A 22,495-nucleotide genomic window follows, 5' to 3' on the forward strand; every position below is an offset into this window, starting at 1 on the left:
TAGCCTCCCTGCCCCAGCCTCTGTCTTAGGGTTGTTCCTCCACGCGAATCCCCTGGGGGAGTCTGAGCAGCATATTGATAGGCCTCCAGGCCCACACCAAACCCACTGAATTAGAGTCCCTGGGGCTAAGGCCAGACAGGGATGAGGGGGAGGGGGAGCTACTGAAGTGATTTGATAATAATCTTCCAGTTTTTTGGTTTTTTTTTTTTTTTTTTTTGGCGTGGGCAGTGGAAGCGGGGTGACAACTTTGAAAACTTCACTGTGGGGTTAGATTGAGATGTTTAAGACAAGCTTTCTAACATCCTAAAGCTTCCTGCTTGACTTTAAACCACAGCAGGAATTGACTAGTTCTTTATGATTGTGTCCAGACTGGCTTAACTCTGAGAGCAAATTAAAAAACAAAACTAGGGCCTACCAGGTAGCGCAAGGGGTTGGGACGCAACCTATGAAGCTGTCCGCAGCCTCTGCAGCACGAGTTCGATCCCCGGCCAGGGAGCTGCCCACATGGTGCAGCAGACCTCTCCTGTCTCACCCGCTGCTCCCCTCAGCAGTGTGTTTCAGTCAATCCGCCTCTTCTGCTCCCTGCTCTGTCTCTGGTGAATCCTCTCACCGCCCCCCACCCCACACACCTCTGGCCTACATCCCAGTTCTTGTGTGCATAAATAAATAAAAATAAATCTTTTTAAAAAACCCCAGCGTTATTGAGACCTAATTTGCATACCATAAAATCCACCCACGTGAAGTGTCCCATTCAATGGTTTCTAGTATACACTGTTTAACTGTAGGGTAAAGAAAATATCAGGCTTTTCTGCCCTTCCGCCATCAGGATAGATGATGGATCCTTGTCCTGAATGCATGCCTGATGGCGGGCACCTGGAATAGGGTGCGGGCATAGGTAGATGGGATTCAGCTGAGCTAAGACTGTGCTTTTTTAAGGGCGGTGTCACGGGGGGACGCCACCAGCAGCAGCAGCAGCAGCAGCAGCAGCAGCAGCAGCAGCAGCAGCAGCAGCAGCAGCAGCAGCAGCAGCAGCAGCAGCAGCAGCAGCAGCAGCAGCAGCAGCAGCCGAAGCCGAAGCCGAAAGAGAAGCCGAAAGAGAAGCCGAGAAGCAGCAGAACGAACGCTAGAGAGCCCAGATAGAGTGAAGACTTGCTGGGGGCTGGGAGGCCTGCCAGCCCCCCAGCCAGCACCCCTGCCTGCCATATGCCTGGTGAACCCCAAATAAAAAACCTGCAAAACTCCTGAGGACTCTGACTCCTCCTTTACCCGGTCTGCATGGGATCAGAAAACCTGCACCGCGTCCAGTCCTGCCCTCTGCATTAACCTTCTCAACAACCTACTTTTCAGACATGTCCACTCCCCTCCGAAGAAACCTCTGCCATCCGCATTCACGCTCACCTCCACGCCCAGCGCTACGGCAGCCGCTCATCTTCATAATTTCTCCTTTTTCTTTCACCTTAAGGGGAGGGTGTTCTGTGAGTGTACTCGCTTTAAGGAGTCCCTTTGCCAAAGGACAAACTCTTGCTCTTGGCTACCCAGCTGCTGCTCAGCCCACTTCTGCCCGCAGGCTTTCGACTGCAGTGGCCGAAGCTTGTCTGGGTCTGGTTAACTGTGGATGTTTGTTCCCTAATATAATCGGGAGGCTGGTGTCAGGTGGACCCCAGGGCAGTGTGGTCAGCTGCTCAGCGTGACATCAGGAACCTGTGTTCTTGTCTCCTCCATGGCGTCATTAGCGTCACTCAAGCTAATGTGGTTTCTCTGTGGTTGTCAGGTGGCTCTAGGATGGCACTCGGGCAGTGGGCCTCTGCCTCCTTGTTCACAGCTGGCATGTAAGGAGAGCTCTTTTCCTGCCCTCTGATGGGCTGAGCTTGGTTCCTGTTGCTCACCTGAACCAATGATTGCCTTAGAATTAAATCGGCTGCCTCAGGAGGTAGGCTCTGCTGGGAACGAAAAAGGGCAGTGTAAAGGGCTGGACTGGACCACAGGGCAGGTTTTCTGATCCAGCAGACTGGGTAAAGGAGGAGTCAGAGTCCTTAGTGGGTTTTTGCAGGTCTTTTATTGGGGTTCACCAGGCATATGGCGTGATGGGGGGCCGGGAGGCTGGCAGGCCTCCCAGCCCCCAGCAAATCCTCACTCTATCTGGGCTCTCCGACCTTCTCTGCTTCTCTCTCGGCTTCTTGGCTGCTTCTGGCGTCCCCGAGACGCCACCATTAAAAGCCCAGTCTCAGCCCAGGTGAATCCCATCTATCTATGCCCACACCTTATTCCAGGTGCCCCCATCAGGCATGCATTCAGGACAAGGATCCATCATCTATCCTGATGGCGGGAGGGCAGAAAAGCCTGACATTTTTCCTTACCCTACAGGCAGCCTCTCTGCTGGGCAGGCTTGTGAGGAGCAGCACGTCAGGGTGTGTGATGCTGAGCCTGCTTTTATGTCTCTGTGAAAGACGTCACCAATTCAGCTCTCACCAAGTCAGGAATCATCATCATTTGGTCGGGAAGGGTGCTGAAGGTTACCTTCTGGACACTAATAATGTGGGCAAGAGTGGGGCTGGTGGTAACATGAACACGTGGGAAGTGATTTAAGTCACATTAGAAAAACCTGTTTGCTTTAGCCTGGGAATATTTAATGTGACTAGCTATAAATAATAGAAAAATCATTCTTATCTAGGTATTACGTTAGCCCTTTGGAATCTCTCCTCAGGAATAAAAGTCCTATCCTGAATATGTCAGTATTTGAGTTACTGTTTGAACTTGAACAAAAATAGACTTTCTTTCAAGTCTAATTTACTCTTTACTAAACCAAATATTCTGCCAGTTATTTGGAATTTGTTAAATTTTGCTTTCTATGTATTGAAAAACTCAGGGTAGCTCTCTGCTTTGCAAAGTAATTTATTTGATTCTGAGCTGTATTTTCGAGTCTGTTTTGGCGTGAGGCTTGTCCTCGTGTAAGTAATGAGAGTTTGCTGGTGCAGCTCTTAATGGTGAGAACGGATGTTGAAGAAAAGCAAACACCATATGCCCTTTGTTTCCCGTGCATGTCCCCTCCTGGAGGCTGGGTGGAGTGTTTCAGCTGTCTCGAATAATCTCCATTTTGCTGTTACAGCAGACCTTGCGGTTCTCCAACTCTCTTCTCTCTGATGTTAGTTATAACTTCTTCCTAATTAGGGGGCTCTTCTTCCTCTTCCTCCTCGGTCAAAAGGTTCCACACTCTCAAATGCAGTCGATGGACTTAATTTTGAATAATGAGTTTCAGTTGATTTGTGACAGAAATAAGTGCAGAGAATTACAAAAAAAAAAAAAAAAAAAACCACCCAGTGTGAATGTGTAGTGGGAGGGGCAGGCGGGTTGGGTATGGGACAGGATGCTTAGAATAATTCTGCTGCCAAGTGATTCAGACAGGCTTGTAGTTCTCGCCGAGCACGGAGCACACTCCTGCCCAGCGTGCAGACACAGTCGGCCTGAAATCTGAAATCACCGTTTCATACTCCCCAGAATGGAGCTTCCCGCAGCCAAAGCCCCGGGTGCTGCAGACGCGGCTGAGATTGTAAGTAGGCCGTACATCTGTTGTGACTGTTATGGCTGCATCTTTGTAGCCTGTTGCCCAACAACTTCGTCGGCCCGGAGGGCGGCGTGACGGGGAACTTGATCCAGACTCAGCCCTTCCGAGATGGTGGCCAGTGCCGTTTCCACTTGGACCCGAGTCTCAGTTCTCTGCTTTGTGGTGGAAGGGATTTTCTTTTCCCCAAAGCCTGCTCTGTGACACAGCGGTGTCTGTAAAGATTTGGAACAATTCTGTCATCTGGTGTGATGGCTCTTGCCTCTCCTGCTCGCTAGGGATGAGGTTTTTTTCCAGAGGACACTGTGCACAGCCAGCCCCGGCCAGCTACGTCCCCCGCGTAGTGCTTGGTGTGTCCCTTTCGAGGGCTGGGGCAGGTAACAGTTCTGAAGCAGCTGGCAAATTTGGGAGTCTAGGTGGAGCCACGTGCGGGGTCCAGCTTTCTTGGGGTGGGAGAGAATAAGGAGGCAAGAGATAAGGATGCGATGGTGGGGGGGGAGGGCAGAAGTCTGCTCAGGACCTCTCAGAACTCTGTCCTCTTGCCAGGTGCCAGTCGAGGTGGCGGGTGAGGGGCAGGCCCTCACTCAGCTAACCGTAGCCGTGGGCCAGTAACAAATCTCTCCTAGTTTTAGCTTTTCTCATCTGACAATCAGGATCATCGTGTTTCTCAGGATTGCCAGATTATCTGAGGTGATGACTGTGAAAGTACCTGGAACTTGATAGGTGCAGCTGAGGGCATCTCTTTTTGCCCTCCTGACCCCTTCTCCTTCCTTAAGGGCACATTACACTGAGCATGCAAGCGGGGTGTTGGCCTGTGAGATGCCACCCATGTTGCCGTCCCCAGCTTGCCTCAGGGCAGCCCTTGTGAGCAGTGAATTCTCTTGGTTGGTGTCATGGATTGATCTTGGGGTTGGCCGGTTGGCCTTGTTCAAGTACATAGTCCCAGCTTGTCCTTTCAGTCATGGCCAGGTGACAGCCCCCCCCATCCCCCGCCACCGCCCAGGCCCTGGGGAGAAGGTGTGAGTGGGCTATGCTTATGTCTCCCAGATAACGTTTCAGTTAACGCTCATGGGGACTGGACACCCAAGTCAGGGGCTGCGTTCTGAGACCTAGAGGGGAGAGTGGTGATTCTCAAGAACCATTTCTAGTTCAGCGTTGAGTTTCCAGGTTCTGAATGCCAGTATTCAGCAGGGCAAGAGAGAAAAAGGAAAGCTAGATCTTGGTGAAGACTGCTCAGCAGTTCATCGGATTCAGAAGTAGGCGTGAAGCGCTGTCCTGGTCCCTTTCCGTCAGGCTGTTTCAGTTACCCTGTTCATGGATTTTGGGCAACTGCTGTGCGTATCCATCAGTCCCCCAGTGCCTTTCCACATTTTGTGTGTGTGTGTGTGTGTGTGTGTGTGTGCGCGCGTGCATGTGTGTGCATGTGTCTTCAGGGACTTTGTAGATCCTGTCCTGTTCATTAACTTTATTCTGTGCTTTTTGTTTGCTAACCGTGCGTTAAGTGCTGATAGTGGTGCTCTCTTGTCAGGCAGTGTTCTCCCACCCGCTCCCGCACTGAATTCCTTGTATTTCGTCTCACATGTAGGCTAGCGTCGTTTGCCTCTGGCTGGCAAGACTCTTCCCTAACCGTATCAGGGAGCTCTGACAGTGCTGGCTGTGATCATTGACTTGGGAGACATCGTGTCATCTGTCTGCTGTTTTGTGTGTGACGATTTGAGGACCTGTTACCGTAACCAGCATTAAAATCATTGATCATGATGTGCCAACCTGAGCAGACTTCTGCCCCCCCCCCCACCATCGCATCCTTATCTCTTGCCTCCTTATTCCCTCCCACCCCAAGAAAGCTGGACCCCACACGTGGCTCCACCTCAGACTCCCAAATTTGCCGGCTGCTTCATTGCTTTTCATTGAAATACATTTTCTTCCCCACGGTGGGCTGCGAGCTTGTGTGGTCTGGCACGTGCCCACCTTTCCAGCCTCAGCATCAGCCTCGCGCTTGGCCACTACCTTCCACCGCTTGAGTGCCCTGGCCATGCTGTTCTGCCAGGTCCTTCCTGCCTATGGCCCAAGCATTTGTGGTGCCTCTTCCCAGGAGCGCCCTTTCTTTGGCTCTTGCGTGCATGGCGTGCTCCATTCCAGGGGTTGCTCGGGAGACCCTCCTGGGCCATCTTATGTAAAGGGACTTCCTCTCTCAAGTTTCCTTTCTCCCTTCCCTCCTCATACCATGCATCTCTTTCCCAGAACACTTAGGCCGCAGCCCTAAACCCCTTGTTGCCTCATGCATCTCCTGGTCGCTTGCCGTCTTGCTGGTGCGGGCAGAATTTCACTTTCACTAGGATTTCTAGAATTTCAGCTCCAGTGTGGCAGAGGCCTCATTTGTCCGATACCACTGTTCCCCAGCTCCCCACCTCAGTTCTAGACACATAGCAGCTGCTCAATATGTAATTGTGCAGTGAATAGAGATCTTGGTAATTAATACAGTGGATGATTGTCACAGTGGATGCAGCTCATGACTGCAAGCTGACAAGGACAGTTCCATCTTTTTTTTTTTTAAGATTTTACTTGTACAAGAACTGGGGTACAGGTCAGAGGTGCGGGAGGGTGAGAGAATTCACCAGAGACAGAGTGGGGAGCAGAACAGGCAGACGGACCGAAGACATTGCTGAGGGGAGCAGTGGGCGAGGCAGGAGAGGTCTGCGTGCCATGTGAGTTGCTCCCTATCCGCCTGGGAATCGAACCCACGCTGCAGAGGCTGTGGATAGCTTCACAGTGCGGTGCTCAACCCGCTGTGCCACTGGGGAGGCCCCGACAGTTCCATCTTTTCTGGGCTGGACCCTCTCTGCCTTATCTGCCTCCCTTACAGCTCTGGCACGTTGGGTAGCATGCCAGACCCCAGGGCCGCCTCTCCCTCTCCTGGCAAGCCAGCTGCTGGTCTTCTCAGCAACTCTTGAACTGTTTTAAGCATCATTTTTTTGTTCTGAAAATGAAAACCACCTGTCTTCAAAGCGATTTGCTTAAAACAAACGCTTATTTCTTCACTGAGGCCTTCCCCCCCTTCTGCCTTTCCCCACTTCCTGCCAAGAATAATGGGGAAACCCTCTTATCTTGGAAAGTGATTCTTCCTCTGGTCAGAATCCAAAGCTGGATGATTTATCACCGAGTATGATGGGCAAGAGCTTTGCCTGCCCTGCCGCTCTCAAATGTTAGTGCCTTGCACCCCTGAGCATCTCAAAGGGGCTGCATGATGGGGGCTTAGCCTTGGCACTTCCCCTCTTTGTATATTTCCTCTAAATTTGGCACTTCCCCTCTTTGTATATTTCCTCCAAATGTCTTTCTGTCAGGTGTAGAACTTAGCCCAGGGCAGCAGGGATGGGTACAGTGTCTAAGTAGTGCTCTTGGCAGGCTATTTGCCAGCTCATCGATACCTCATGCCAACTCTGGGGAGTAGATAATCTTACCCCCATTTTAAAGGTGGTGAAACAGAGGTTGTAACCAGACAGGATCAGAATCCAGGTCTGAATGACTTCTGATCTGTGTATTATTTGTTGATCTGTTTCTCAGGCCATTTGGGACCATGTTCTGCAGTTAAAAATAAAAGCCAGTCATTTAGTACATGTGTATGTACTATGCACATCATTTAGTACATATGTACATATGTGTAATCACAGTAAGTTTCCTTCAGTGAAGTTACCTTCAATGTGTGTGATGCACTCTGTATTGTACATTTCATTAAAAAGGTCCTGGTTAGCATGTGGCAGGATTCCCTTTTTAAGGCTGAAGAATATTCCATTGTATGCACACACCAGTTTCTTTATCCACCCATCAGTGGACATTTAGGTTGTCTCCATATCTTGGTTACCAGGAACTGGGGGGGGGTGAGGGGGGTGAGGGAGAAATGGGGCGTTGCTGTGCAGTGGGTATCGTTTCAGTCATGCAAGATGAGAACATTCTAGAGACCTGCTGTACAACATGGTGCCTTTAGTACATTAAAAAATGTGTTGCAAGAGTAGCTCTGTCGTGCTCGGTGTTCTTACCACAATGAAAAATGTCGGTGAGGACCTTCTAAATTGACTGTGTGGCCTATTAGTTGGTGGCAACCCATGCTTTCAAAATATAGTTGACCCTTGTACAAAGTGGGGATTGAGGTGCTGAACCCCATGAAGTAGAAAGTCCACATACAACTTTTACTCCCCCACCCCAAATTTATAGAGCTAATAGCCTGTTACTGTTGATCTGAAGCCTTAACCGACGTGGTTGATGAGCACGTATTTTGTATGTTAAGTATTTTATGTGCTTTTTTCTTATAGTAAACTAAGGAAAATGTTTTAAGGAAATCATGGAGAAGAGGAAAGGCACTGACAGTAGTGCACTGTATTCATTGATATTGTAAGTTAACAAGAAAATGGAGTAAGTGGACGTGAGTAAGTGGACCCGAGCAGTTCAAGGGTCACTGTAGTTTGAAAAACACCAGTGTAGGTGGTATGTGAGGAATCTCGCTGTAGAGGTACATATTTTGCTTTTCTAGTGATGGGGCCTGCCTGGAATTTTAGATTTAATGATCGCCGAAGGGGTGGAATGAGGCTTCCAATGGGCCCAAAGGAGACTGACTGAGGATGTGTTTGGTAGAATGTGAACGAAGAGGAGGAAAGGTGAGGCCCTGCAGCTGGGTTTGGAAATGTTGGGGTGTAAGGATTGATGGTTAGAGTAGTTGAGGCCAACTGTTTACTGAAATGGAGGCTGGGAAGGAGGGAGGGAACTTTTGTGTAAAGTAAGGAATAAGCCACCTCTGACGTAAATATTGGGAATTAGAGAAGATTGTTTTTAGCACACAGAATCCACTGCTCCTGTCTTGGCAAAAGACACAAGTGCACTTCAGTACAAAAGCGAGCCAGAGTGACGTTGGTCTCACAATGTGGGTTCAGGAAGGCTGTCTCGGCGGACTAGCTGCACACGAGTCATTGTGATGGGATGGATGTAAAAATGAATGAGAGAACACTGGAATGTGCTTCTAAATATTTTGGGGTGTTACGAAGCTTTCTTAATGATTGCCTTCTGTGAGATACTCTGACAGCTAACTTTAGTCAAATGGCAGCTGTGCTCTTGAACCCGGGACTTCGTGATAATAATACATCCCTCTGTCTTTGTTGTTTAGATAAGCTCTTCTTCACTGTTTACGTTTGTGAAGGAGGCTTCGAACTCGTACACATTTGGTCCGTGTTTCCTGGCATTGGGTTTGTGTGTCAGTCTGTATCTGCCGTGACTGTGTATGTACAAGAAAAGCCCTGGGGACTGTAACTAACATACAACAAGAGTCCCCCACCCCCCAACACACACTGGGGACAGGGCGTGGATGTATCCTCCTACCATTCCTTTCTCGGTGCTCAGCCTCATCGTGTCGGGGCGCTGTGTACTTGCAGAGTGGATGGAGGGAGCACCAGCATAGCTAGCATCTGCAGGGGGGTGCTTTGCCTCTTTTATATGATTTAGTCATTGCAACGAGTCTGTTCTTACCCATAGAGTGACCTCATGTCCCTATCGGCTTGGGGATGGCTGTGGTTTGCGCCTATCATCCTAGCGTTGACGTTGAAAGCACCCCCTTTCACGCCGAAATGACCTGGTTTAGATGATAAAGCATTTCATTCTGCATTGTTCTGGTTTGGATAGACAGATGAAGAAATGGAGGCACAGCAGAGAAATGTTTCCTCCCCCACGGTCACCAACTGGTAAGAGGTAGTGCTGGCATTCTCTGCTAGGACTCTGACTTCAGATCTTGTCATCTGGTTACTAAGTTCTACTGCCTCACATCTTAGGCCAAGGAATATGTAGGTTAGAAAAGCACTCCGTATTTCTCAGTCTCAGTATTTAGTAAGAATCGCTGCTGTGATGTGTGACTCGGGGCAGTAGGGATGTGTTAGGTGAAGACCCACTGAAACCCAAAGTGTGTTTTCATCAGCAAACCTGGATATATCACATTCTAGTGATACCATTCATGCATGCACGGTGCTTTGTAGTTTATAAAACCCCTTTCTCTACATCACCATTGGAAACTTCTTGTGCAGCTTGTGAGGCAGGTGGCGGTATTTCCATTTTACCAACCAGGATAACGTGGTCACCTGCCTGAGGATGTACAGCCAGAAAAGGAGCTGATCCAGGATTTAATCCAGATATTCTGCCTCCGTCAACAGTACATTTTCCACTACACCAGAGGTGGCCCCCAGCCAGATAGTCAATGCAGCGTTTTGAAGGTGCTATGGATGGATGATTAGGATGTTGTCTGAAGACTCATTATCCCTACGCAGGCCTTCTCAACCTTGGTACTGTTGATAATTTGGGCCATTCAAGTCCGTGGTGGGACTGTCCTGTGCTCTGTTAGCTGTTCAGCAGCATCCCTGGCCTCTGCCCACTAGATGCCATCACATTCCCCACCCAGCCCCCAACTTGTAACAATGAAAATGTCTCCAGTTAGCGCCAAATATCCCCGGGGACACAAAAGCCCCAGGTCAGGAACCACTGGCCTAAATAGAATAGCAGAGCATTAAAAGAGGAAAAAAGACAACCTTGAAAATGTCTGACCTGTCATTTCCCCTCTTTCTAGGTTCTAAAGGATCAGAAAAACCAGAAAAGATCAAAAGGGGTGGAGAGGGCCTCCTCAGTGGCGCAGTGGTTGAGTGCTGGGCTGCAAAGCTGCCCGCAGCCTCTGCAGCGCCGGTTCAATCCCCAGCCACCTGCGAGGGTCCTACATGGCACGCAGACCTCTCTTGCCGCCCACTGCTCCCCTCAGCAGTGTACTTCATCTGTCTGCCTGTTCTGCTCCCCGCTCTGGCTCTGGTGAATTCTCTCACCCTCCCATGCCTCTGACTGTACCCAGTGCTTGTATAAATAAATAAATAAATAAATAAATCTTTTTTTTTTTTTTTTAAAAAGGGGGTAGAGAAAAAAGAACAAGAAACATGTATCCCATTGAATTCACTTCCATGGAAGAACGTTGGGTCTCCCAAGGAAGGATAAGAAGGGGAAGCATTTTTTATTTAGTTTTTAATTTTTTGCAAATGGAGATTATATTCTTTTTTTTTAAGGATTTATTTATTTACGCATACAAGAACTGGGGTACAGGCCAGAGGTGTGGGGGGTGAGAGGATTCACCAGAGACAGAGTGGGGAACAGAACAGGCAGGCTGACTGAAATACACTGCTGAGGGGATCAGCAGGTGAGACAGGAGAGGTCTGCTGCGCCATGTGGGTAGCTCCCTGGTCGAGGATCGAACTCATGCTGCAGTGGCTGCGAACAGCTTCGTAAGATGTGTCTTAACCCTTTGCGCCACCAGGGAGGCCCTAGCCAACGGTTTTTAAAGTAAAAATCATGCAAGTAAAAAATTTTATGGAAGTTAGAATCGATGATCCACTGAAATAGGCACAAATCTCCTAAAATCCTGCTGCCCAGGGACAGCCACAGTGCACGTTATGTTTTAGCTACTAACTTTCCAGCATGCGTGTATGGAAATGTGTGTCGTTTTCCAAATATGGCCATGAGCTAATGCTGTTATAATCAGCTTTCTTTTTAGGTTAAATATGCCACGAATATCTTTACATCTTTGTAATAGAGGGAAGCCAAGTTTTAGTAGCTGTGTAGTATTTCATTGTTTGACCACGATATCACTTATTCATTTAGTCTCCTCTGTTGTACATTTGTTTTGTTTCTAAGTTCTGTTTTTGCTATTACATGTAAAACTGTGATGATGATTGGTGTGGCACCCAAGCTCTTCACAGCTTACTTTTTTCTTTATAGAACTAAGAGAATTTTAGTTTCCATTGAATAAGATATCCATAATGTTCTGGATTATATTTTGAGTATGTTAAATAGTTCCGTCCTCTAAAATTATGGAAAATGCATTGATTAAAAAATAGAATTATGGGGGGTCTAGCTGGTGGCACAAGGGATTAAGCACTGCACTATGAAGCAATCCACAGCCTCTGCAGTGCCAGTTCGATTCCTGGCTGGCCAGGGAGAGTCCCACATGGTGTGGCAGACCTCTCTTGTCTCGCCCACTGCTCCCCTCAGCAGTGTATTTCAGTCACACTGCCTGTTTCTGTTCCCCACTCTGTCTCTGGTGAGTCCTCTCACCCCCCACACCTCTGTCCTGTACCCCAGCTCTTGTATGCATAAATAAATAAATCTTAAAAAAAATAGAATTATGCACTTGGCTTACAGTATGGGGTGTGAAAGTCCTTTGGTTTTATGATTAAATGATGACGAGTAGGAAACCATTTAGGTTTCATGCTTGTGGGTGAAGCCCACTCTGCACTGTGTTGTTCTCCTTCCTGAGTAGGAATTACAGCCCGGTGGAGATCACTGAATCTTCCTTTGAGAGTCTCTTTACTGCTGACAGAAATTTAGGGCTATGTTCTAATGATTCTCATTGCTCATAGATTTTTCTTATACGTGTTTAAAATGATATTATCTATGAAATTGGGGTGGAAAACATTCCAATGGTACAGAAGAGCTTTCAAGTTCCTTATTTTACTCCCCTTTGTTTTTTCCATTCTCTAGAAATTGTCTATGCATATACAAACAGTGCAAATAAAAAGTACACCCACAAACTGTACAATAATATGTAAGGTACACCCAGCTAGCTTTTTTTCAGTTACTGTATCTTTCTATATCAGCACCTTATTCTGTTTCTATATCAGCACCTTATTCTGTTTAACAGCCCCAATTTGGGGCTGTTTTAGCTTTTCTTTTTATCCTGAGGCAAAGCGTCCTATTTTATGGGGGGGGTCTGTCTGTAGGAGACATTTCTAGCAGGGTGTGGTTGGAGTGAGTTTTTGTCCTTAGCATTTTCATAGATATTGGTAAATAGCTTCTCTACTAGACATATACAACCTGACTTATTTCTGTCAGACATTTTTTTTTTCTGCCTGGCGCAAACTATGGATTAATAAACTGAGTACACAAGGTTGAAGCTCAGCTCCAGGAAGGGCCCTCATTGTTGAGAGCAGGGCTGTAGCATCCTGTGACGTAGAGGGAGCGGTTTTCAACCTTGGGGTACCTGAAATGGGGGTTGCTGGGTTTCTCCTGGGATTGGCCTGAACTGTCTGTTACTTTTTCGGCTGTGGAGAACAGGCACTTGTATAATGTTGGGAGACAATATCTGGGTCACCACTTTCTGGTAATATTTGATGACTCATCTCAATTGTAGTTGAGGCTGTTAAGGGTGGACCTGTATTACCAGAGAGGTGGCAGCGTTGCCCACGGCGGTCTCTGAAATAGGAGAGTGTGTCATTTCGTACTTGGTGCAATGTGCCGCATCCATATAATATCATAAATGGAAACATAATGTGGTATGGTCATTTTGTCATCATTTCTCACTCCTCTCTTCTCTCCCATAGTCTTCTGATGTTTCTCTGTTCCCCATCTTCTCCCACTTCATGCTGATATTTTTTGTACTGTTCCTTTAAAATAAATGATTGTTTTGGTCAGCACTGCATTTCGAACCTTTTATTGTTTTAATTACCCTACTTTTGGACCAGCTCGTCTCTCTGAAAGCTAATTAACTTCCACTTGTTTTTGGTCCTTATCCTGTTAGCATGGAGTTTGGCACATGCGTAACTTGATTGGTTGCTAACTTACCAATTCTTATTTGATGGATTCCCTGCGCTTGGTTAAAAAGGACTGCCTCTGGACACCCCCTCTTTGTTGGCCCTCATTAAGGTTTCTGTTGCCCAGGGAAGGGCACTGCAAGGTGCCCTCTTCTGTTGATTTGCATTGGAAGCAGTGGAGGAAGGCAAATGTTTCAAGATGGTTCCATCAACCGCAGTGGGCACAGCAACTGCCACAGCCCTGGGTCGCAGTTAGGGGGGCTTTCTAACAGGCCCTGCAAGTGCTCACTCACTGCAGTCTTGGCCAGGATTTTTTTTTTTTGCATTTTGGGGTGAGCCATCCCAAGGCTGAGATCCAGAGTGGAAAGCAGGTCTCAGAAAACTAACTTCTTACGTGTCAGAGAACTTGAAATTGGGCTTTCTCTTGGGACACACCCCCTTTTCCAGGGCTCTAGCTAATGCTGGGAGGTAGTCCAAGAACTTGGGGCCTGGGGTCCCTGCCCTGTTTGGCTAGGTTGGGTTCCTTTTGGAGTGGGGGGCGTGGCAGAAGTGGCTCTTCTCCACCTTCTCCGAGGACCTCTGAGGGCTTCCACCCTGGGCCTGGTGACATGACTCCCCTGGGAGTTTCCTGCTGCCTGGCGTGGAACCTTAACAGTGACACAAACCAAAGAATTTTTATTTATTTATTTTTCTTATTGTTTGAGTAATATATTTTCTTTTATAGCAAACGAAGAAGACTTTTTAGAGGCAGGCAGTTTGATCCAAGGAAAATGGCCTTCAGAGCCAAATGGTTCTGGAATGGAATGTGGGCTCTGTGACTTTTTCCTTAAGGAGCTCTTACGGGCTAAATTGTTTCCCTCCACCTCCCCCCAGCCCCCCACCCCTTGGCTGCAAATTCATACATTGAAGCCCTAACTCCCGGGCCCTCAGAATGCCACCGTATTTGGAGACAGGGACTTTAAAGAGGTAACTGAGTTAAAACGAAGCCATCAGGGTAGACCCCGATGCCATGCGTGGTGTCCTTTTAAGAGGAGAGGGACACGGAGACCCAGGGCAGAGACCACTGAGGACGCAGCAAGAAGGTGGTTGTCTGCAAGCCAGGGAGAGGCCTCAGAGGAATCCAAGTCTGCTGACATATTCGTCTTCAACTTCTACTGTCCAGAACCGGAGGAAATAGATTTCTGTTAAGGCCCCCGACTGTGGTATTTGTCCTGCAGCCCTGGCAAATGGATGTAGGCACCTTTAGAAAATCAGCTCCTCTACTTTTGCCTCCCCTTCCCTAAACAGAAGACCGTGACACCTCCCGTTCGGAGTCTGTGAGGGACGCACGCAACGCCCGGCTCACGTCGGCACGCACAGATGGTGCTGGCGGTAATGCTCGTTAATCACAGAATGAGAGAAAACCCCACCCAGCTTTTCCGGCCCCAGACTGATTTGAGGATTTTTTTTGGGGGGTGTACTTTCCTTGTAAGCCCTTTACAGATTGGGTCGCAGCGAACTCCTGGCATCAGAAGAGAGGGGTACTGCCTGGGTTTAGCCATCAATGAAGTATTTTCTTCCGAGTAATGCTTTTCATTCTTTTCATCTCTAAATATGCTGGCATTCCAGGTACAGTTTTCGTTTAGGGCAAGGATTCTGTTCCTAACTGATTGAAAGTGACTTTTGGCATCAATCCTTACTGCACCTCCTATCTGCTGGATTCCTTTCCCAGGCCTGCCCTCACCCAGTGCCACCCTCTCGGGGGAGGGAGAGCACAAACAGCATTTGTTGTCTCACACCTCTGGAGCCTCTCCCTGGACCCTGGTGTCAACAGGGTTGGCTCCTTCTGAGGGCTCTTCCATGGCCCTTGCCATGCTTCTGGTGGTTGCTGGCAGTCGGCGTGTAGGTGCTTCTTCCTGCTTGGGCTTCACACAGTGTTCCCTCTGTACACATCTCTGTGGCCAAATGTCTCCTTTTTATAAAGACATCAGTCCCAATGGATCAGGGCCCATTTAAATGTCCTCATCTTAACTCGGTCATCTGCAAAGACCCGTTTTCCAAGTAAGGTCATATTCACAGGTCCCGAGGATTAGGCCTCGAGCAGCTGGTGTTTCTCAAGCAACACCACGGATTGCAGTGGAAGGCAGCTCGCCTCTGTGTATCTGTCTGTGGCCGGCGGCTTCCTGGGAGAAGTCCCCCTGCCTGGTCTGCCGTTCTGCTCATGTGAGCAGGTTTCAGCTCAGAAGTCACCTCCTCAAAGAGGCCTTCACGGCCGCTCTCAATATAGATTGATTGATTGAGTGAAATAGATTGCAGAGTAAAATTAAAATGTGATTGAGAATTATGCTTAGCATAATTTTTCCCTTGAAAATATGAGAGAGCTCCTGTCTTGTCGCTTTCTTCTATATGTTGGCTGTGTTGCCCCTACAGATGCTATTTAAATATCATCTTGTGCCTGTGAATTGAGATGTCAGGCACCTTCTGAATGTCGTGATGTTCCCTGTTCTCTGTGCAGAGCATGCCAAGAGGACTCAATTAACTGGATTTGGATTTATTTTTTGCAGTGAATAACAACTTGATTGTGATTTTACAATAATTCACCGAGCAAAACGGCTAGAACCCTTCTCTGAAATATATCTCAGGTCTCGGATACCTGTGAGTCATGAGGAAGGGAAGCATTTACTAATGCCAGTTAATCAGTTCATATTTTTCGAGCATGTTCTACTTGCTAAGACTGTGCTGGGTGCCGTGTAGAATACAGAGGTAGTACAGGCAGCGGTCATGGCCTCCAGGACTACCCGATTCACACCAAACAGTTGAAAAATACAAGATATGGGCAAAGTTGCATGAGCATGTGTAGTGTAGACATTCAAAAGAAAAGAATCCTCACCATACACCAGAGGGTAAAGAGAGGCTTGTGGAGGAGCTTAGCTTAGCTTGGCTGTCCCTGGAAGGGTTGGAGAGGCAAGAGAAAGGAGCACTGCAGCCCCAGATAACAGTAGCATAATATCTCTAAGCTGGGTAATATCGCTAAGCTCAGTGTATATCGAACCACCTTGTTTTAGTAAAATTATTTTTGCTCACAACAAAGATATGATGTGGTTTATAAGAGGGAAATATTGGGAACAACCAAAGTGCCCATCCACTGGGGAAGAATAAATCACGCCACATTCATAGGATGGGACAGCCACAGCCATTCAAAAAGATGGAGGACGCTCTTTGCTAATGTGGCAAGACCCCCCAAATATGTTGTTAAATGAGAAAAGCCAGGTGTGGGAAAGAAACTGGAAATGCCCAAGAAGCTAATTACAGTCGGGAATGGTGGTGGTAATTACCAGGGCGTGGTAAACTAGGGTAAGGGGAGCTTGATTGTGTGTGGATTTTAGAGATTTGAATGCTGTAAATATACCCTCTTCAAAAAGCTAAAGAGAAAGGTAGGTATGACGGCAGTAGTATTCGGTCACACCATTGTTACCCTTACATTGATTTAAGTGTCTCAGATGCCTCGTCTTGCTGGGACATAATGAAGATGACCAGGCACACCAGACAGCTGAAGGATAAGTACTTGCATCTGCCCAGTGAGTGAAATTCTCTTTACCACACTTTCACTTTTATTGTTTGTCACTGGGAATGTTTCACACATGCACCGAAATAGGGGGAATAGTATAATAACCCTCGGTGCCCAACATCCAGTTTCAGCAAGTATCAACTGTTGGTCCGTCTCGTTCCATGAGCTCTCCCTCCGTCCTCTTCCCTGCCACCTGACCTTGATTTCTTTTGAAGGCACCGCTTTTCTGTTTGCATTGTTCAGAGTTCTTACTCCAGCCTCTAGAATCTCACTGTGGTGTCCCGGAGGTACAGAGTAAATTGGATGCTTGAGGTGGAAAAAAATATTTCTTTAACTTAATATGGCTCATCTCATTAGGTGCATTTTACTTTATTTTAAAGACAGTGTAAAATAACATAAAATCTACCACCTTAGTCATTTTTAAGGTATGCATCGTTGTGCAACTGAGCTCTAGAACTTCTCATCTTGTAAAACTGAAACTCTATACCATTACACAACTCCTTGTTCTGCCCTCCCCATGGCCACCACATTCTGCTTTTCGGCCTTGTCAATCTAACCACCCTAGGTGCTTCGTAGATGTGGAATCGCACAGTGCTTGTCCTTTTGTGACTGGCTTATGCTATGGAGCAGCATAACCTCAGGTTTCATTCATGTTGTCGCTTATGTGAGAGTTTTCTTCCTTTTTCATTTAAACTTTTTTCTTCTTTGATTGAGAAATAATTTCCCTTCCTTTTTAGGGCTGAGTAATATTCCACTGTAGAGATACACCATATTTACTTATCCACTCATCTGTCAATGGACTCTGGAATTGACTTCACCTTTTCCCTTGTGTTTGGATATAGGGTCTTATGGCTTCTGGTAATCTCATGTCTTACATAGCGCATGAGAATGTAGTGACACACTGTGATCCTGTTAAAAGAATAATTCAGAGCAGCTTGGGAATTTTATGCCAAATACTTTAACCTGCAAAGACCAGCAAACCTTCGTTTACGTTCTCGTAACAGAACACTTTTTTCCCCTCAAGATTCTTGTATTGATTATTGTCTTTCACTAGACCAGATTATGGATTTAGACAGAGCAGGACAGAGAATAGGGAGGTATATCTTCCTTTGCCTAGTTTCTGGTTCTGTGCTTGGTGCACCCTGGGTGCTCAGGAAAGATTTGTCGTGGAATGAACTTTACTTTGGACAAGACAAATAAGCATATCTGTGTTATTAGGGAGCCAGATGAATTCTAAGGCTTCTTTTAGTTTTAACATTGTTTGAGGCCATCATTAAGTCTGTCGATGAAACCTTCAGACTCCAGAAGTCCGGGGAATAGGGTTGGGGTAGATTTGGGGATAGATGGATTTTCAGCACCCTCATCTTTTACCCCAGAGGTGATCACCTACAAATAGAACTATCCCAGCAGATAGTATTTCTTAAAATAACATTTGGATTTGAGATTTCCTCTTTGTGCAGTAGTAACATTCTTTGAATAACAAAAAACCACCAGCTAAGAAGTTATTTTAAGGTTAGCCTGATTGGAGGCCACATGTCCTAGATATACATGGATAGAAAGCAAATCTCTTGACACCACCATCTTCACAAAGAATCTTATAGGAAGTCTTAGCAATAATGTCACTGCAAGAAGTCAAGGCAATAAACAACTAAGGAAAATGAAGAGTCCAGAATTAGTGATAAAAAAGCTGATAAGAAAGGGAAAAGATGGAGATGGGATTTAAATATTGAACCTTACTGCTTTTCTAAGCTTTGTGCTACTTTCTGAATTTTTGTTTTAAGCCTGGCTTCTAAAAATCTCTTGTTAGCAACCAAATGATCATCAAATAATTGATATATGTTCATTTTAAGCCCATTTAGGGAATAATGGCCTGGATTTTCCTGTAGAAAGATTTAGTAATTCTGTTGGTATTTGAATGCCAACAGGGTTGTGGTTTTTTTTTTTTTTTAAATTGTGTTCTCTAATGTCTTGGAAGTAACCCCTGGAAAATTGGAGCAAATGAATTGATTGCATGATGTATTTGGAATAGAATGTTAAGGATATGGATACAGTTTATTTCCGTTATAAATATTCAGCCATAGAAGTATTTTGGTAGATGAGAATTTTTAGTGTTTAAAGATTTCCCCCCATGGGCCTCCCTGGTGGCGCAGCGGTTGAGCGCTGGGCTGTGAAGCTGCCTGCAGCCTCAGCAGCGCCGGTTCGATCCCTGGCTGCTGGCGAGGGTCCCACATGGCACGCAGACCTCTCCTGCCACGCCCACTGCTCCCCTCAGCAGTGTATTTTGTCAGTCTGCCTGTTCTGCTCCCCGCTCTGGCTCTGGTGAATTCTCTCACCCTCCTGCGCTTCTGACTGTACCCAGTGCTTGTATAAATAAATAAATAAATAAATCTTTAAAATAAATAAATAAATAAATAAATAAAAATAAAGATTTTCCCCCATTTATTTTTTGAGACTTGAGTTAAAGAATATAAATAGACGTTAAAAATATACTCATGGTTTTATTTCCCATTTTCAGAGTTGCTTGAAACTCTAGGGTCTGCTATTCTATTGTCTTGTTGAATGCTTTTCAAAGAAAAAGTGCCTTAAAAAAGTGGGGTTTGCAAGAAGAAAAAAGGGTCATGAGTTGCCTTCAGGCTTGGCAAACCTCAAAAGTATGTTTTTGAACTGAGAAGCACATCAGTGACCTTTGAAAACAATTTGAAAGGGAGTTGAGATCTGTCTGAAGGAGCCTATTATTGTGGCAAGGTTCCCGCCACACTGTGGCCTCTCAGAGCGGTGACAAAATAATGGCACAGGGCAGCTGTGCTGCGGAGAGGCATTCTTTCAGAGCCCCTTTTAATTGGTTGATGTTCTTCAGAATATCACTAGGTGTTTCCAGAAAGATCCCATCTTGAAATACATGACATGGGTGGGCTCTTTGTTTTGGAGTGTGTATGCACAAGGCCTTCCTTTCCTCTCTTCTCCCTCCTTCACCCTCACGGTTGACCTGTTCATGACTATTTTGGGTGCTGACCTGAGATCTGAGGGGAGCTTACCACCAGGTCCTGGAGGAACCGGACCCCATGCCTCATTGGTGGGTAGATTCATTTCCTGTGACTGCCGTAATAAATGACCCCAAACTGGGTAGCTAAAAACAATAGAAATGGATTGTCTCAGTTCTGGAGGCCAGAAGTCCCAAATCAAGGTGTGCACAGGGTTTGCTCCCTCCAGAGACTCCAGCGAGTCCATCCCTTGTCTCTTCCAATTTCAGGTAACACCTGGCCATCTTGGCTTCCTTGGCTAGTGGACACATCACGGCAATCTCTGCCTCCAGCTTCACATAGACTTTTCCTATGTCTGTCTTCTCTGCGTATCTTTTGTGAGACTCCTAGTCATCTCAAGAGCCTTAACTTAATTACTTCTGCAAAGACGACCCTTTTTTCGAAATGATGTCACCCTCACAGGTTCCGGGAATGGGGATGTAGACATCTTTCTTTTTTTTTTTTTGGTGGGGGCTGGCGTTCGCCATTACAGTGACAGCCCCAAGGTGGAATGAAACCCCTGCAAGAGCCATATCCAGGAAGGTAGCAGAGGGAAAGGACCCTTCTTTGGCAATACTTTAAAGCAGCTAGAAAAGTCACCATTTCAGGCCTTCAGTTCTGTGGTGCTGTGTTCACATTGTTGCACAGCCGCGTCCCGCATCCACCCTCAAAACATTTCTATCTTCCCAAACCCAAACTCTCTATCCCTTAACACCACAATCCCAATTCCCCTCCCCACAAATTATTACTGTTTTTAAATTCTCTGGGTTTTTTTTTTTTTTTACTTTTTAGAAGTGCTATGTGATCATTAAATAAAAGTCTTCCTGGTCATTTAAAAACTGCTTTAAGAAATTACTATGTTGAGACATATTTTCCATAGCATAAAATTCACTCTCTTTGCGTGTACACTTCAGTGATTGTTAGTAGATATATGCAGTTGTGCAGCCACCACCATAAATCCTATAGGGTATTTTCAGCACCCTGATAAAATCCTTCATGCCAGTTCAGAGTTAGTTCCCTTTCTGTGGTATCTGTATAGTTCTGCCTTTTGAGGATGTTTCAGATAAAGTTTTCATTAAAAATTTAAAATGTTTTTTTAATTGTAAAAATATGGAGAAATACAATCCCATCACTTGGGAGCTCATTAGAAATGCAGAATTTCAGGCCCCACCCTGGACCTACAAATATGAACCTGTCTTAACAAGAGCCCAGGGTACTCTCAAGCATGTTTTATTGATAGAAACTTCAAACCATTGTATCTAGTATATGATTCTTTGTTCCCTTATAACTTATTAGGAGCATTTCCCCCAAATCTGGGAACATTTTAAATCCCATTATAAGAATATACCATGATCTTTTTAACCAGCCACACACAGGGCTTCCCACCATTTTTGCCAATGTAGGTAAAATGTGCTGAACACCTTTCTAGGTAAATCTTTGCGCATAGTTTTATATTCACTGTGCTAGTGATTCCATTTCTAGGACTCTATCCTTAGGCAATAATTACACTGATTAAACTTAGGAGGTGGATGCTGATCAGTATAGTTGGTCACGTAATGTGCTGTTTTCCTGGAAACTGAACCTCAAGTGAGCAGATAATGGAAAATCTGGACCCCCAAACCTGCAGTGTTAGAGCATCACTGCTGAATGAGATGAATGACTGAACAAAACCAGCATCAAGTTGTGAAGTACAGGTTGTTACTTAGCAGAGGTGAAATAGACGGTGCAAAAGCTGGAACTTTCTCATCTGTTGCCATCCTATCCTCACTAACCTTCTAGCTTCCACTAGTCAGTTCTGCCCTTGCAAGCAGCCCCCGTCCCCATGTCACTCCAGGAAGCCCCTGCTGCTTAACCCACCTGTAGCTCACGACTCATGCTGGGATGGCATGGTCATGGGAGTGATGGTCTCTTCCTCAGAATGCACCGGGTTTCCAGTTCAGTTTTCTGGCCCATTGCAAAGATTGTATTGTCTCTCTCTTTACTTTTTGCTACTTACATTTATTTTTATTGAGATAACATTGGTTTACAACACTGCCGCAGACAGGACAGCCAATGACATTCTCTGCCATTAACTAAGACTCAGAGTCTAAATGAATTTGCAGTGGAGGGAGCCATTGAGAGCAGCTCTGCCTTTCACTCTCCCAGCCCCAGCTTTTATTGAAGATATGAACAAAGGAACAAGAAAATAGCATGCAACTTGTGTTTTTGCTTATACAGATGAATAAGCTACTGCTGAAAACAAGTTTTCCTGGTTAGTGGAGAACATGCGCAGAAGCCAGCAGGTCCACAGAGAACAGGAGTCAATTCTGGGAAGAAGTTCTGTTTGCAGAACTTCCCACGTCCTGGAACTCCGTAGGCAGATTAAACAGGTGTTCTCCAAAAACTCCAGCTCCCTGTATGTCAGCAGGCTCCCAACACAACACAGTGTGTGACTCAGAGGTGCAGGACCGCACTTTTCAGATGGTTACCACACCACGTCCACCACCAAGGCACCCACAGCCCACCATTGCTCATCGACCCCCTCCACACTTTGCTCTCTGACCTCCCTGTTCCCCTCTTGTAGCCTCAGTCAGTCAGATTTCTAGGGTGAGTTTTGGTTTGGTTCTGCCTGTTCCTTTGATTCGTTTCTGTAGATTCCACCACATAAGTGAAACCATCCAGTGTTTTGTCTTTCTCCTTCCAATTTATTTTCCTTGGCATCATCCTCTCCAGTTCCATTCATATCGTCACTCACAGCAAGCATTCATTTTTTTTTTTTAACAGTGCAGGAGTA

General features: G+C 46.3%; 1 protein-coding gene across 4 annotated transcripts in view; it reads left to right on the plus strand.

Moving 5' to 3' along the window:
• Positions 1-22,495, plus strand: part of SH3KBP1 (SH3 domain containing kinase binding protein 1) — a 316,536-nt gene that overhangs the window by 80,919 nt on the left and 213,122 nt on the right. Inside the window, exon 1 of one of the 4 annotated variants that reach the window (XM_037512633.2) lies at positions 3,399-3,547. The exons of the other annotated variants lie outside the window; for them this stretch is intronic. Within the exon in view, the coding sequence (XP_037368530.1) occupies positions 3,497-3,547 (51 nt within the window). The 5' untranslated portion in view covers positions 3,399-3,496. Of the gene's footprint in view, positions 1-3,398; positions 3,548-22,495 lie in introns of those variants that run through there. 4 annotated transcript variants of the gene reach the window in all.

This window comes from Talpa occidentalis, unplaced genomic scaffold, assembly GCF_014898055.3.
Source record: "Talpa occidentalis isolate TD23 unplaced genomic scaffold, MPIMG_talOcc4v2.1 talOcc4.15, whole genome shotgun sequence".
NCBI lineage: Eukaryota > Metazoa > Chordata > Mammalia > Eulipotyphla > Talpidae > Talpa > Talpa occidentalis.